The following is a 15,946-nucleotide window of genomic DNA, read 5'->3' on the forward strand; positions in this document are numbered from 1 at the left end:
CAAGGACCCAGCTGCGAACCCCCACCCCCTATCTGCAGGGAGGAAGCTTCATGAGTGGTGAAGCAGGTTTTTCTCTTTCCCTGTCTAGTTATCCCTCCCCTCTCAATTTCTCTGTGTCCTATTTAATGAAGTAGAAACAAAATTTTAAAAAAGAGAAAGGAAAAAAAAAAGGAAAAATGGCTGCTAGGAATGTTAGATTCGTAGTACTGGCACTGAGACCCAGCAATAACCCTGGTGGAAATAAAACAAAAAAAGAGTATATTAATGAGTGATATATAGTACATATGTATTAAATATAAGAATAACTATTCTATCATTTCCCTATAATTAATGTTAAGATGTGAGTGCCCTCAGGAGGCAACAACATCTGGCCTTGGGGACAGGCAGGACTGTTTAGAGAACTAAGTAGCAACCAGCTGTCAGACACTAGTAGGACAGAGGGACCTGGGGAGGTGGGCAGAGCAGGGAAGCAGGGAGCTGGGCACCGTGAGGAAGATGTAGTCCAGCATGAGCTGTCTGGAAGGGGCAGCCAGGCACTATGCATTAACTCTATCCCACTGGCCAGAAGAGGCACTGGGTCAGGTGCCCAGCAGCGGAGGGGACCTCACATGGGCTAGGATCTGAGGCTCCAGCTACTGTGAGGTCAGGGATGACTGTGATGTGATGAGGCTTGGACAGGATGTCAGGGGACCTGGGTGTGAGTCAGAGCCCTGTGGTGAATAATTCCTGGGACCTCAGGGGAGTCACTTTGTTTCTCCAAACCTCCCCTGAGGAGACTCTGCAAAACTCTTTTAGTTCTGGAATTCACAATGAAATGTACATCAAACAAGGTGTGGAGGTGCAAGAGCCTTGGTGCTTCTGCTGAAGGAGCAGTGCTGGTTACAGAGGACGGGCCAGAAGTGGCATAGACAGTGGCAGTGAGAGGACACCAGGGACACCTCTCACTCTGCTTGGCTGAGCCTGGCCCTGCTGCTTATGTGGTTTCTCTACAGGAGAGGGCTCCCCACATTTCCACACTTCTCATTAGGACACCAGCAGCCAGAGCCAAGGCTGTTTCCCACTGTGGGTTTCCAGAATCTCTGGCCCCATGTATGAGTGTAGTGGGAGGTGCATGAAAGGTGTTGACAAAGTGCCCGCTTCCTGGGTTTCCAGGTGAGCAAAGTCATCACCAGCAGCACGGGCACCTCACCTCTGTCCTCAGACTCTAAGTTCCTTCTCCTTCCCAGCCTTTTCTGCATCTCCCACTCGGTACCCCCAGACTTGGGATAAAGAGGGTGTAGGTGGGGGACAGTTGCATGAATGAACCACGGGCTTCTCCTTTCTTGTGTTCATTCAGGCTGCAAATGTGGCTCAGGAGACAACCGAGCAGAATCTAAACATTGTAGTGGGATGTGTTCATTTTATGTGGCCACGTTCCTGAAATGGGCACTTGGAACAGCTAATGTGGCTCAGAATAAGGAGGAGGGGTGGCCAGGGCATGGCTGTGCAGGCAGAGTGCATGCTTTGCTAGTCTGAGGCCCCAGGATATCTCTCTCTCTCTCTCTCTCTCTCAATCTGTCTCTCTCTCTCTCTAAAATAAATACATCATGGAGCCAGGCAGTGGTGCATCTGGTTAACCTCACACATTACAGTGTGCAAGGACCCAGGTTCTAGCTCCTAGTCCCCACCTGCAAGGGAAAAGCTTCATGAGTGGTGAAGCAGGGCTGCAGTGTCTCTCTGTCTTTCTCCCTATCTCCCCTCTGTCCCTCTCCTCTCAGTTTCACTCTGTCTTTATCCAATAATAAATACATACATACATACATACATACTTTAAAGGGGACCCAGGGACTGAAAAATCGCCTACTGAGTAGAGTGCCTTAGTGTGCATGAGGCCCTGGGTTTGAGCCCTGGCACCACACTGAAGCATCATGGATTGCATCAAGGGAGCTTCATGGATGGTGGAGCAGTACTGTTGTGTCTCTCCTCTCTTTCTTGCTTTCTATCTTCCCTCTTTTCTCTTCCTTAAACAGCAACTAAATAATCAAAAAGACACTTTAAAAAAAAAAAAAACAGAGCACTGCTCAGCTCTGGCTTATGGTGGTGTGGGGGATTGAACCTGGGACTTCAGTGCCTCAGGCATAAGAGTCTGTTTGCATAACCATTATTCTATCTACCCCTCCCCCCCAAAAGGCACTTGAAGAAGGAAAGCAAAGGGTACTGGAAGCTTCTGCGTAATCTTTCTGGAGTCTTGGCTGAAAGCTCATTGTGCCCATGTCCCATGCATACAAACAGCTCAATTTCCCATCCTAGCTCCCATTTGGCTCCCAGAAAGAAACGGGAAACAAAACTTCTGTTGTGGCCACAGCTGGAGCAGCTGGGAGAGGGCTCTTCTCTCCCACCGGAAGGGTGTCAGAACAGCCATATCCTGTTTGTCCTCCACTGGTCCCCATGCTTCCCAGGATGTCCTCCTCCTCTATGACCTTGTTTTCCTTCCAGACCTTTCTCCAGAGTCCCTGACACACCTCTGTCTTTTGTTACAGCTCTGGGGCATAATCAAGCAAGGTTACAAGTGCAAAGGTAAGTGGATGTGACATTGTTTTGAAAGTTTGAAAATGGAACCTCTGGGACAGGAATGGAATGGCTCTCATAAGACCAGCCAGGCACCATAGAAAAGTTGGGCCTTGGGTGCCACTGGCCACTGAGGAGTTCATGCACCCAAGGAAGGACTGTCTAGAGTTTGGGTGGTGACATACCTATTTGAGTGCACACATTACCAAAGGACCCAGGTTCAAACCCCCCCACCCCACCACCACTTATAGCAAGGAAGCTTCCTGAGCAGTGGAGCAGTGCTGAAGGTGTCTCTTTTTAATTTTTTTAAAATTTACATTTAATTATTTATTTATTTTCCCTTTTGTTGCCCTTGTTTTTTATTGTTGTTGTAGTTATTATTGTTGTTATTGATGTCGTTAGATACAACAGAAAGAAATGGAGAGCAGGGAAAGACAAAGAGGGGGAGAGAAAGATAGACACCTGCAGGTCTGCTTCACTGTCTGTGAAGTGACTCCCCTGCCAGTGAGGAGCCAGGGGCTGGAACCAGGGTCCTTACACCGGTCCTTGCGCTTCTTGCCACATGGGTTTAACCCGCTGCTCTACCGCTCGACTCCCTGAAGGTGTCTCTTTATCTCTCCCCCTACTACCTCAATTTCTCTGTCCCTATCTAAAATAAATAAATAATATTGAAGTGGATATAAGTAAAATACTGCATCTAAGGGCTTGATCCTTCCAGGGGAAAGAAGCACACACTCACTTCTCATCTATGGATTCACTCCTTTCCATTCTTCCATCTTATTTTTTCTTTCTGCTCAATCACAGATAAAGAGAAAATTAAAAGCTTACTTTTCCCCCATTTTAATGAATCTATTCATATTTCTTTCATATTTCATTGATTTCATGTATAAAACATTGAATAAAAATGTAGTTGACAAGGCAGAGAAATAGTTCACCTGGTAGGGTGTGTCCTGCCATGAACATGACCCAGGTCGGACCCTGGTGCTCCATATGAGTAACATGGCACCAGTGGGAGCTCCAGTGCTGTGGTGTCTCTCCCTCTTGCCCTCCTCTCTATATGAATGAAAAAGTGATCCCAAGTGGTAAAATTCAAGGTCTCTGCCCCACAGTAAATAATAAGCAAATCAATTTATTTTTTTTCTTCAGGGTTATCACTGAGTTTGGTACTGGAAGTACAAATCCGTGGCTCCTGGTGGCCAGTTTTTCCTTTTTCTCCATTTTTTTCCTCAATAGGGCAGAGAGAAATTGAGAGGAATGGAGGAGATAGAGGGAGAGAGACAGAGAGACACCTGCTGACTTGCTTCTTGTGAAGCATCCCCACTGTAGGTGGGGAGAAGGGGCCTCAAACCTGGGTCCTTGTGCATAGTACTGTGTGCACTTAACTAGGTGCACCACCACCCGCCCCCTAAATTAATTTAACAAATGCAATATGTACATATATTAATAGGCACTTAAGTGTGTGTTACACTCACATGTGATTTTTGTGCACTCATATAAGCACTATATATTATATATTATTAGTGTTTAAGGGATTGCCAGGTACTTTATGTGGACTGTCGATGCTGATTCTTTAAAAAAAAAAATCTGATAATGCTCTCCAAGAAGATAATAAAACTACAAAAGGAAACCTCTGACTCTGGGTAGGCGTATTGATGAATATTGTCCCCCTGTGATGCTTTTTGATTCAGCCATCTTTCAGGTTTGAACCTCATTTTGCGCAAAACTCCCAGAGCCATCATTTTGTGCTTTAAGCACCTTCCCTTTAGGATTTCTGGATCAGTTGTCTCTAACTTGAATATGTACTTTCAAGCAGTGAAGATAGCGCAATAGCTTACTGCTCAGCTGTGACTCATTAATTTTATCCTGGCTTTTGTCTCTATCCCCTAACACACACCACACACACACACAAACACACACACACACACACAAACTTCGAAGATGAGAATCAAAACCCTGTCTCATATTTGCACTTATGGCATTTCCTTTAAATGACATATATATAGAGAATAGACAGAACTTGTCACAATGTCATCTTTATGTGATGTCATTACAAGGCTGTTTGGAACAAGACCATTGTGGGGGGGGAATGGGTATTGGAAAAAAATAATAATAAAGGGGGGAGTTGGGCAGTAGCACAGCAAGTTAAGTGCACGTGGCACAAAGCACAAGGACCAATGTAAGAATCCTGGTTTGAGCCCCCGGCTCCCCAACTGCAGGGGAGTCGCTTCACAAGTAGTGAAGCAGGTCTGCAGATGTCTATCTTTCTCTTCCCCTCTCTGTCTTCCCCTCCTCTCTCCATTTCTCTCTGTCCTATCCAACAACGAAGACCACAACAATAATAACTACAACAATAAAACAACAAGGGCAACAAAAAGGGAATAAATAAATATTTTAAAAAATAATAATAAAGGGGTTCTTTTTCATGGTTGGAGGGAAATATGCTTTTTGAATACATCATTTAAAAGATATACAATTTAGGTGGGGGCACAGAACTTTAGTGTTGGGTTCAGTATAAACAATATCCGGGGCACCGGGCGGTAGCACACTGGGTTAATCACACATAGTGTGAAGCATAAGACCCTGGCTCCACACCTGGAGGGGGATTGTTTTACAAGTGGTGAAGTAGGCTGCAGGTATCCATCTTTCTCTCCCCCTGTCTTCCCCTCTTCTCTAAATTTCTCTCTGTCCTATCCAACGACAACAACAATGGAAAAAAGATGGCCACCAGGAGCAGTGGATTCATAGTGCAGGCACCAAGGCCCAGCAATAACCCTGGAGGCAAAAAAAAAAAAAAAAAAAAGAAAAGAAAAAAAGAAAGAAAGAAACTGTACCCTGTAATCTTATAAATACATACACACACACACACACACACACACACACACACACACACACACTGATATATCCTTTAAAATGATGATCTGGGGAACAACTTCACCCAGGCTCTCTTATTCTGGCTGGGGACCGTACCTTGGGCTGACAATGAGATCCAGGCCCAAAGAATTTACATTGCATTTAGGACAAAGGCAATCTCCCCCACCCCCCATCCTCAGGATAGTTCTTCTTCTCTGCTCCCCATTCCTTAGAAATGCACACAAGAACTAGCCAAGCAAATCTGAAAGAGTGTTAAGGACTCCAGGAATATGAAAGAGTCCTAGTGGCCCTTCTCTGGCTTTGGGGAAACACTTGGATGCTCCCTGTTTTCATCAGGCTCAGGGGTGGGCAAGGGAAGGATGGGCAGCCTTGCAACAACCCCACCCTCCTACCCCCAGGCTGGCCAGGCCAGCTCTATACTGACATGGGCCTCACATTCATCACTGACCTTTGCAATTTTTCAGACTGTGGAGCCAATTGTCACAAGCAGTGCAAAGACCTGCTGGTTCTGGCCTGCAGGAGGTTCACTCGAGCGCCCTCCATGGGTAGCAGCCCAGGCTCTCTGCCTGGAAGCCCCTCTCTGCCCCCAGGTAATGTTCTCCACCCGCTTCTTCTCCTGCCTCTGTTTCTGCTTGCCTCCTGCTGAGGTCCTCTGCAGGGATGAGCAATGGTTGCTAAACACTGAATCTCCCTCTCCTCTCTGCTCTCACATTTCCATAATAGATGACCCACCCACAGCCACCCTCCCTTGCCCTTGTCTCTGCTTTTTAGCACCATGCACTTTGGATGCCTGGGGTCTGCAGGACCTTTGACTGTTTGCTAAGAAGCAACCAAGCAGGATGGCAAGCTAGCTCAGAGCTGAGCAGTGTTCTGGCTCTCTCTTTCCCTCTCTCTCTCTCTCTCTCAATCTCTCTTAACAGACCTTTATGATCACCCTCCCCTCTTCCCCTTCCAGCACAGGATGAAGTGTTTGAGTTCCCCAGTGTGGGGACAAGACACCAGGACCTGGACAGCAGGGCCATCACACTGGTGACTGGCTCCTCTCGCAAGATCTCCGTGAGACTGCAGCGGGCCACCGCCAGCCAGGCCACCCAGACGGAGCCCGTGTGGTCAGAGGCTGGCTGGGGGGACTCAGGCTCGCACACCTTCCCCAAGATGAAGTCCAAGTTCCATGACCAAGCCGCCAAGGACAAGGGCTTTGCCAAGTGGGAGAATGAGAAACCCTGGGTGCAGGCAGGTGTGGATGTGGTCGACCGAGGCACTGAGTTCGAGCCTGAGCAGGAAGAAGAGGACATGGGTGACAGCAGACAAGATGGTGAGGTCAGTTTGAGGGTGCTGCGGTGGGGAACCCCAAGTCACACTAGCAGAGGGAGGTCCAGGGGGCTAAGATGAAGGTTGCAGGGCTCCGGGGGCAGGAGGCTGGCTGGGGAAGCAGAATGGTTTAGAGTCAAGATACACCCCTTGCAGCCTTACTGTAGATGAGCAGTGTGGCCCAGGCAGGTGGGGTCCTCATTGCCTCCTGGTTTCATCCTTGGAGGATCTGTAAAGCTTCATAAAGGGCGCCATGTCTACATTCTCAAATGATGTCTGGGGGATGAGGGAGTATTGCTAGTGGTGTCAACTCAATACTCACCAGCTTAGGTTCAAATTCAGGGGAGGCACAAGAAGCAAAAGGCACAAGAAGGGAGAGGGAGGAAGGGAGGGAGGAGGAAATTGGAAAATATTTCCCATTAAAAAATTAAGATATATTTCTGTCTTTTATATTTTCATTTATTTAGGATAGAGGTAGAGAAATTGAGAGGGAGAGGTATATAGCAAGAGAGAAAGGGAGACACATGCAATGCGCTTCAGCACTCATGAAGCTTTCTCCCTACAGGTGGGGACCTGGGGCTTGAACTTGGGTCCTTGTGCATTGTAACATCTGCACTCTACTGGGTCCACCACAGCCTGACACCCTGATTTATTTTATTTATTACATAGAGAGTTTCACATGAGGCAGAGAGAGAGAAAGATAGAGAGAGGGACAGGGGTAGGGAGGGAGACGGAGGGAGAGAAAGAGGAAGGGCAGGGGGAGAGAGATTCCAGGGATCAAACTGGGAACCTCAGACATGCAAATCTGATCTTCTGCCATTCGAATCATTTGAAAAGAGGTTTTTGGCAGTTGCTGGGGGAGGATGGCTGGTTAGGGTCAGCAAGTAGTGTGCAGAACTTGATGTGTCTGCCCCAGGTTCCACTCCCGAGTTCCATATATGCCAGAGCAGTGATCTGAGCTCGGTGTCTCTTGTTCATAAAATAAATACATCTTTTAAAACAAGGGGTAGGGGGTCAGATGGTGGCGCACCTGGTTGAGTGCACGTTGCAATGCACAAAGACCCAGGTTTGAGCCCCTGCAGGGGGAAAGCTCTGTGAGTGATGAAGCAGGTCTGCAGGTGTCTCTCTTTTTCTTTCCTTATCTCCACCTACCTTCTCAGTTTCTAGCTGTCTCTATCCAATAAATAAAGATATTAAAAATAAAAACAAGAGAATTAAAAAAATTAAAAAATATTTATTTATTCCCTTTTGTTGCCTTTTTTATTGTTGTAGTTATTGGTATTGATGTTGTCATTGTTGGATAGGACAGAGAGAAATCAAGAGAGAAGGGGAAGACAGAGAAGGTGAGAGAAAGACACCTGCAGACCTCCTTCACCACCTGTGAATTGACTCCCCTGCAGGTGGGGAGCCAGGGACTCAAACCAGCATCCTTAGGCTGGTCCTTGCTCTTTGTGTCACGTGCACTTAACCTGCAGTGCTACCGCCCAACTCCCACAAGAGAATTTTTAAATGAGGGGTAGGAAGATAGTTCACTGTGTACAGTGTATGATTTGCCTTGTGCACATGACCCAGACTCAAGTCCTGGCACCACATGGGAGTGCCATGACACTGGAGATAGCTCTAGTGCTGGGCTGTCTATCTGTCTCTCTCTTTCTGTATCTCTCGGTCTGAATGGGGAAAAGTTTGAGCAGGAGTGGTGAAATCGCATGTACTTGAGCCTCAAGCTCTGGTGTGTGTGTGGGTGGGGGGATTTGGACAGAATCATGGAAAAAGGGGAGGAGGATAAAAATCAGAGACATGGATCCTCAAGGTTCTGTAAGCCAGACTGCCTCCACTCAGATCAAGGGTGCACTCAGATCAGCCACAGCAAGTTGGGAGTCATGTGGCATTTATCAGACTGAACATATGAAAGGACTCAAGGTGGGCTTCAAGTCTGAAGCTTTTGACATTTTGAATAAGCACATTTCTGATCTCCATGTGAAGGTTTATGTGTTCTGACTTACTATGAGGCAGCCTAACTGAAGGTAGTTCATATGTGAGTTTTTTTTAAAAAAAATTTTATTATTTGTATTTATTAATTGGATAGACAGTCAGAAATTGAGAGGGAAGGGAGGGATAGAGAGGGTGAGAGACAGAGAGACACCTGCAGCACTGTTTCACCACTTGTGAAGCTTTCCCCCTGCTTGAACCTGCGTCCTTGTGCATTGTAACATGGGCGCTCAACCAGGTGTGCCACCACCTGGTCCCTTTTTGAGAGTTTTTAAGCCTTCCTCATAATTTTGTAACAGTGTTTCTGCACCTGAGATACTTTTTCTATTCCTCCACATAAAAATGATCTTTTTCACCCCCTCCTCCTTCTCCTCCTCCGGTCTTCTTTTGAGAAGGATCTTTTTATTTTAATGAGTGAGAGAAAGAGAAAGACCAGGGCAGTGCAGTGCCGGAGATCAAACCAAGGTCTCAAGCTTGTAAGACCTACCAACTAGGCCACCTCCTGACCTTTCAGTCACTGTCATGGAGAGCAGTCCCTGCCTCCCTATTGAATCATTTCCATAAACACAACTCTGCATTAGGCAGAGATGAGGGTGGGTTAGACCCAGGCTCTTTATTCTTCTGGGTGGTTCACCACATCCCACTTTTCAAGAGACCTAAACATAGTCTCCACCATTTCCCAGGATGAGGGAAATGCCGGTGACCTTTAACCAAAATTCCCCTACTTCCTTCCTCCTCGAGGACAATTCACAAGGAGGCTGCATGTTATCTTTAGTTGTAGAGGTTATTTTAAGTTCCTGCTGAGTCATTTTCCCTCTTTCTTACAACATCAATTTAAAAAGAAGTCTCTATGAGATCTATTTTAGTTACCCTCAGCTTTGCCCACTGAACATGTAGGCTTCATTGGGTTTTAGTATAGAAGACAAGCATTTGGGGGGCTAGGTGGTGAAGCACCCAGTTAAGCACACATATTACAAAGCACAAGGGCCTGGGTTCGAGCCTCCACTCCCCACCTGCAGAAATGTTTCACGAGGAGTGAAACAGTGTCTTTCTCTTCCTCTCTCTATCTCCCCTCCCCTCTCAATTTCTCTGTCCTATCCAATTAAAAAAAGTAGAGGGATTCAGGCGGTAGTGCAGTGGGTTATGCGCATGTGGCGCCAAGCTCAAGGACCGGCATAAGGATCCTAGTTCAAGCTCCCAGCTCCCCACCTTCAGGGGAGTCGCTTCACAAGCGGTGAAGCAGGTCTGCAGGTGTCTGTCTTTCTCTTCCCCTTTCTTCCCCTCCTCTCTTCATTTCTCTCTGTCCTATCCAACAATGACGACATCAACAACAACAATAATAACTATAACAATAATAACAAGGGCAACAAAAGGGAATATTTTTTTTAAAAAGTAGAAAAAAAGAGAATGTTACAAAGAAAGAAAGGGAAAAAGAAAGGAAGAAAGAAAGAAAGAAAGAAAGAAAAAGACATGCATTTTGCCACAGCCACCACCATCTAATCCGAGAACACTGCCGTCATCACCCCTTGGCAGTAGCTCCTCCTCACCTCCCACTTAACCTCAGGGTTAGGCGACCCATTTACTTTCTATATATTAGCAACACCAACCTTTTTTTTTTCCTTTTTTTTTTTAAATTGGGAGATTAATGGTTTATAGTACAGATGTTGGCACATGGGTCCAATTTCTCATGGGTCCAAGAAAGCTGTCTGCAAAGCACTCTCACCCCCAAATTAGGTCCGTCATTGTGTATCAGTACCTGAAAGCCCTCTACCCCATGCCACATCTCTCCCTGTCCTCCTTCCTCAGAATCCTTTGCTTTGGTGCAATACACTCAACCAGTCCAAGTTTTACTTCATGTTTCCCCTTTTTTGTTTTTGTTTCTTAAATTCTGCCCATGAGTGAGATCATCCCATATTCACCCTTTTTTTCTTTCTGGCTGATCTCACTTAACATGATTCCTTCAAGCTCCATCCAAGATGAGGTAAAGAAGGTGAATTCATTATTCTTAATAGCTGAGTAGTATTCCACTGTGTATATATACCACAACTTTATTAATAGGCACTCATCTGTTGTTGGACACCTAGGTTGCTTCCAGGTTTTGGCTGTTACAAATTGTGCTATAACCAACTTAATTTTAAAAAACATTTTAAAAATTATTTTATTCCCTTTTGTTGCCCTTGTTTTATTGTTGTAGTTATTATTGATGTCATTGTTGTTGGATAGGAGAGAGAGAAATGGAGGAGGGGAAGACAGAGAAGAGGAGAGAAAGACAGACACCTGCAGACCTGCTTCACCGCCTGTGAAGTGACTCCCCTGCAGGTGGGGAGCCAGGGACTCGAACTGGGATCCTTACGCCAGTCCTTGCGCTTTGTGCCACCTGCGCTTAACCCGCTGCACTACCGCCCGACACCCACCACCTTAATTTTTAATGTTACCTCTTCTGTTCATCTTGGCAAAGTGTCCAGTCCTGTCCTTCTACTTCTAGCATAGTTCTGTCTGGCAAGTTAGAGGTGAATAATAAAAAAAAAACTTTGTGAGTTGATGATAGACCAAGATATCCTCTGCAAGGACCCCTGGGGCCCAAAGAAGGGCAGCAGAGAATTTATGAAAGTGCACTGCATTTGCCATCTGGAGGCAGTCAGTAGACGAGCATTGAAGGGCACAAGTTCTGCCCCTAGAGTGATGCTGTCTATGATTCTCTCTCTCTTCCCCTCTCACACATAAATCTTAGAAAAGAAAAAAAGGGCCAAGTGATGGCACACCCAGTTGAGAGCGCATGTTACCATGTGCAATGACTCAGGTTTTAGCCCCTAGCCCCACCTGTGGGGGAAGGCAAGCTTCAGGAGCAATGAAACAAGGCTGCAGGACTCAGGCTCTCTCCCCCCCCTCCCTTCCCATCTCCCCTACCCCTTTCAATTTCCTTCTTTCCTATCAGAGAGAGAGAGAGGGAGGGAGGGAGAAAGAGAGGGAGAGGGAGGGAGGGAGAGAGAGAGAGGGAGAGGGAGGGAGGGAGAGGGAGGGAGGGAGGGAGGGAGAGAGAGAGAGAGAGAGAAGAGAAAAAAAAGAATAAATGGCTGCTGGGAGAAGTGGATTTTTTGTGCATCACCTTGGTGGCAAAAAAAATGTACTGCACTGCATTTTATATGAAATTATATATTGGCATGTGCTCAATTGGGGGGAGAGGTGTCCACAGCCTTGAACAGAATCTTAAGGGGTTCTGCAGTCCAGAATAAAACAAGGAATCCTTGTGCAAAATTATTTTTGTTGCCCATTATCTTCTACTAAATCAAATCTAATCAAATATCAGAGAAGAGACAATACCTGTGCATATCTGTTTCCCCTCACACATTTTCCCAATGGCCTACTCTCATTTATGGAGTGGATTTCTAAGAGATCATCCCTCAGATGTATCTAATAAACTGCTCTGTGAAAACACTTGTTTTCAAAGCAGAACTTGAACTGGAGTTGGTGTATTGCATCAAAGTAAAGGACTAGGGTCAGGAGGTGAGGAGTGTTCAAGTCCTGGAACCTGGGGGAGGGGGTTTGTGTCTTAGATTGTTATATGGAAAGCTGAGAAATCTTACGCGTGTACAAACTACTGTTGACTGTAAAGCATTAATCCCCACAATAGAGAAAAAAAAGTAAAATGCATACCAAGGAAAACAGAAAGAGAAAGAAAACACTTTTTAAAATTCTGATTCACACTGCAGGATGGCTGACTTCAGGCCGAGGACTCTGAAAGCAACAACGTGGGCATTTGGAAGGAGCAAGAGGAGAAACTATAAAGACTACTCTAACCCTCGAGAAGCTATCTAGAAAAATACCTGGATGTTTACAGCCTTGGAGCACTGTGGGATCTCCCTGATCCACTGGGGAAAAGAAGAGTTACCCTAGGAACTATTTTTTCTTCCCTCAGTTGCAGTGTTAGGCGCCAGAAGACTGGGTGATGTTGGTTGTAGATTCTCATCTCTCTCCCCCCCTCCTTCTCACCACTGACATATTGGTGAAATCAATGCTCTGCATGTACCTGATTTTCATTCTCTAAAATCAGACACACACACACACCCCAGTGAGGATACTGTTTCAATATGTTTTATTCACCTTTATGGGAGCAAGACTTCAAACGAAGCTGATTTAGAGGTCTTCTTTGTGGACATTTTGAGAGGGACCAGTACTTCACCTTTTGTCAGAGATAAGGAAGTGCCTGAGATCCTGGAACTCAGAGGCTCTTCAAATTTGTTTGCAAGAAGCAGCTGTTGGTTGCTTATTTTTACATAGAGGCTACATTAACTGTAACAAATCACACATTCATAGCCACGGAAATCTTGCCAATTCTGCAAAGCTAGGAATCCATGTTACAGCCAGGAAGACCCTCCTAAGGTTTATCACTCCCTGGAGGGAAATTAACTTCCCTTGTCTCATCTGAGCAGGTATAGCCATTTCATAAGGCTCCTCCTATGGTTTCTACTAAGAAATGTAAATAAAGCGACCAGGGACATGGCACAATGGGTAGAGCACTGCAATTGCAAGCATGAGGTCCGGAGTTCAACCCCCTGTACCACATTTACCAGAGTGCTGCTCTGGTTCTTTCTCTCTTCTCTGCTTTCTCCTGCTAATGCATAAATAATTGAAAACTTTAAAGAAAATTAATTTATGTACGGAGGGGGAATAACATTTAGGAGAGAAGCCATCAAACCACTTAAGTGAAATGCAAAAGGGTCAGCAGTCTTTAAAAATGGAGAAAAGTCATGTGTTCTTCCTAAGAAACTTCCACAACGTTCAATGGTTAGAGAAAACAGTTATCACAAAAAACTTTGACTGACATTTTCCCCTAAACTATCAGTATTTTCAACTTCTTCCTATAACCCCCCAAGCAGCTAGCTATGGGCCTTCTTCTTAGAGGAGAGAGAACTTGGTTGGAGATATTCAAAAACTGAGACAGTCTGGGAGGAGGGGGGCTGAGGATAATGACCTGCCATCACGTGACATTTGACAATGTCCCCACAAAGGTTCAGGGTGCTTATTTGAGGACTTATGAGAAGATGTACATGTAAGACTGTATTTGCTCCTCTTTGGGGGCAGTCAAACCAGTAAAAACATGTCAGTGTCTACTTTGGAGAGTTCTAAGCAGGTCCTGGATTGGGTGCAAAAATGCAGTGCATGGGCTCTATGACAAGGTGGTGCCTTAAAACACAGTGCCGGAATGCTGGAACTGATGTAGTTGTGCCAAACAGATTCAGAGGTCAATAGGCAGAGATATTGTAAATTCAATGATAAGTTCAGGGAGCTGTGATTAAACTGGACAGAAAGAAGACTCACTTCTGGCAAGCCCAAGAAGCCACTCAAAAATGTTGGTTCTGTGTACATACACTGTGGATTCCTACCCTTACATGCAAAAATAAATAAACATTTAGAAAAAAATGGAAAATGGGAATTTAAGTACAAGAATTCTTTTTTTTTTTTTCTTTTTGCCTCCAGGGTTATTGCTGGGACTCCATGCCTGCACAAATCCACTGCTCCTGGAGGATATCTTTTTTCCATTGTTATTGTTGTTGCTGCTGCTTCTTCTTCTAGCGTTTGCCCTTCTTCCGTAGCCAGTCAACAGCATCAGGTTGAGCCTGATGTAAAGTTTCGAGACCTCCTTTGAATCTGGAGAGGTGGCAGTCGTTGACTATGTGGGTCATAGTCTGTCTGTAGCCGCAAGGGCAGTTCGGGTCATCTCTGGCTCCCCAGCGATGGAACATAGCGGCGCACTGGCCATGGCCTGTTTGATAGCGATTGAGGAGGGCCCAATCATAACGTGCTAGGTCAAAGCCGGGTTGACGCTTGCAGGGGTCTGTGATGAGGTGTTTGTTCTTTACCTCAGCTGACTGCCAACTCTGTTTCCAAGAGTCTGGAACAGAGAAGTTCAGTGTAGGCGTAGGGGACCAGATTGGGTGACGAGACGTCAAGCGTTGGACAGGGTGGGCGAAGATATCCGTGTATATTGGCAGGTCCAGTCGAGCGTAGACGTTGTTGCTGCTGTTATTACTGGATAGGACAGAAATTGAGAGAGGAAGGGAAGACGGGGGTGGGGGGGGGGTGGGGGGGGTGGGGCGCAGACACCTGCAGACCTGCTTCACCACTTGCAAAGAAATCCTCCTGCAGGTGTGAAGATGGGGGCTCCAACCAAGATCTTTGTGCTGGTTCTTGTGCTTTGCACTATGCACTTAACATGGTGTGCTACCACCCAGCCCCCCTTTCTTGTGTGTTTTTGTAAAAGGAAAACTTAAAGAGACTTGCTAATAAATGTTGTTAATTTTTTTCAAAGCAAGCACCTTTTTTAATTTGTCACTTAATTTGTGTTTTTTTTCTTAAGTTTTCACCTGTGAGTTTTATTATTGGCAGCTTCCTTGTGATAAAGATACTAAATGTATCAACATAAACAAACAAAAAAAGAACCATATCCATGTATTTGTATATGAATTACATTAGTGTGTACATACACACTACTCTCATTACTTTATAGAACTTAATTCCATAATGAGAAGTATGGTATTGCACCATCTGATATGATATTGTGAGTAGCTTCTTAATTTTGATTTGTCAGTCACTTATAACCAAAAGTGACTAACATTTCCAATCTATCAATTATCTGTTATCACTAAAATAAACAAAACAGGCAAAACAGTAGTGGAGCTGAAATAGCTATTCCACTTGATTTCATCAGACTTTTTTTTTTTATCTTAATGAGAGAAAGATATTCACACAGAGAGAAAGACAAGAGCACAGCTCAGCTCTGGCTTGTGGCAGTGCTGAGGATTAAACCTGAGATGTCAGAGCCTCAGGCATCAAAGTCATTTACATAACCATTATGCTGTCTCTCCAGGATCAGACTTCCCTTTTAAGTTGGATGCTCATTAGGTGAAAATCAACACCAGAAGTAGACTCTGACAATGGACATCACAGATTGTGGAAGAGGACATATTGGGTGCTGCCACTGTGTCTTCATTAGAAGGATGTACTAATTGATGGCTGCTTTTCCAGATCTGGCCAAATCAGAGGGTGGCCTAACTGGTATCTGAACCCTTGAGGTTGAGTGGCTGCCTCCTGAGGAAGTAACATCTAGAAGTTTCCAAGGTAACAAAGTTTTCCCAAGGTCAGAAGGGTTTGCTATATAACACTTATTCAATTGTTACTGATAGAAAGCAGGTCACTTTCCCCCTAATATAAACACACTGGGTTTGCT

General features: G+C 45.3%; 1 protein-coding gene across 5 annotated transcripts in view; it reads left to right on the forward strand.

The window, feature by feature from the left end:
• RASGRP3 (RAS guanyl releasing protein 3) overlaps window positions 1-14,159 on the forward strand; it is a 127,793-nt gene extending 113,634 nt beyond the window's left edge. For 3 of the 5 annotated variants that reach the window (XM_060186861.1, XM_016189920.2, XM_060186860.1), the window contains 4 exons: window positions 2,520-2,556; window positions 5,883-6,008; window positions 6,374-6,733; window positions 12,429-14,159. In XM_060186861.1, coding sequence (XP_060042844.1) covers window positions 2,520-2,556; window positions 5,883-6,008; window positions 6,374-6,733; window positions 12,429-12,457 — 552 coding nt within the window. In that variant the 3' untranslated portion in view covers window positions 12,458-14,159. Of the gene's footprint in view, window positions 1-2,519; window positions 2,557-5,882; window positions 6,009-6,373; window positions 6,739-12,428 lie in introns of all 5 variants that reach the window. The other 2 variants (XM_016189921.2, XM_060186863.1) reach the window with 2 other exon arrangements.
• The last annotated feature ends 1,787 nt before the right edge of the window (window positions 14,160-15,946 follow it).

Source organism: Erinaceus europaeus, chromosome 3 (genome assembly GCF_950295315.1).
Source record: "Erinaceus europaeus chromosome 3, mEriEur2.1, whole genome shotgun sequence".
NCBI classification, from domain to species: domain Eukaryota; kingdom Metazoa; phylum Chordata; class Mammalia; order Eulipotyphla; family Erinaceidae; genus Erinaceus; species Erinaceus europaeus.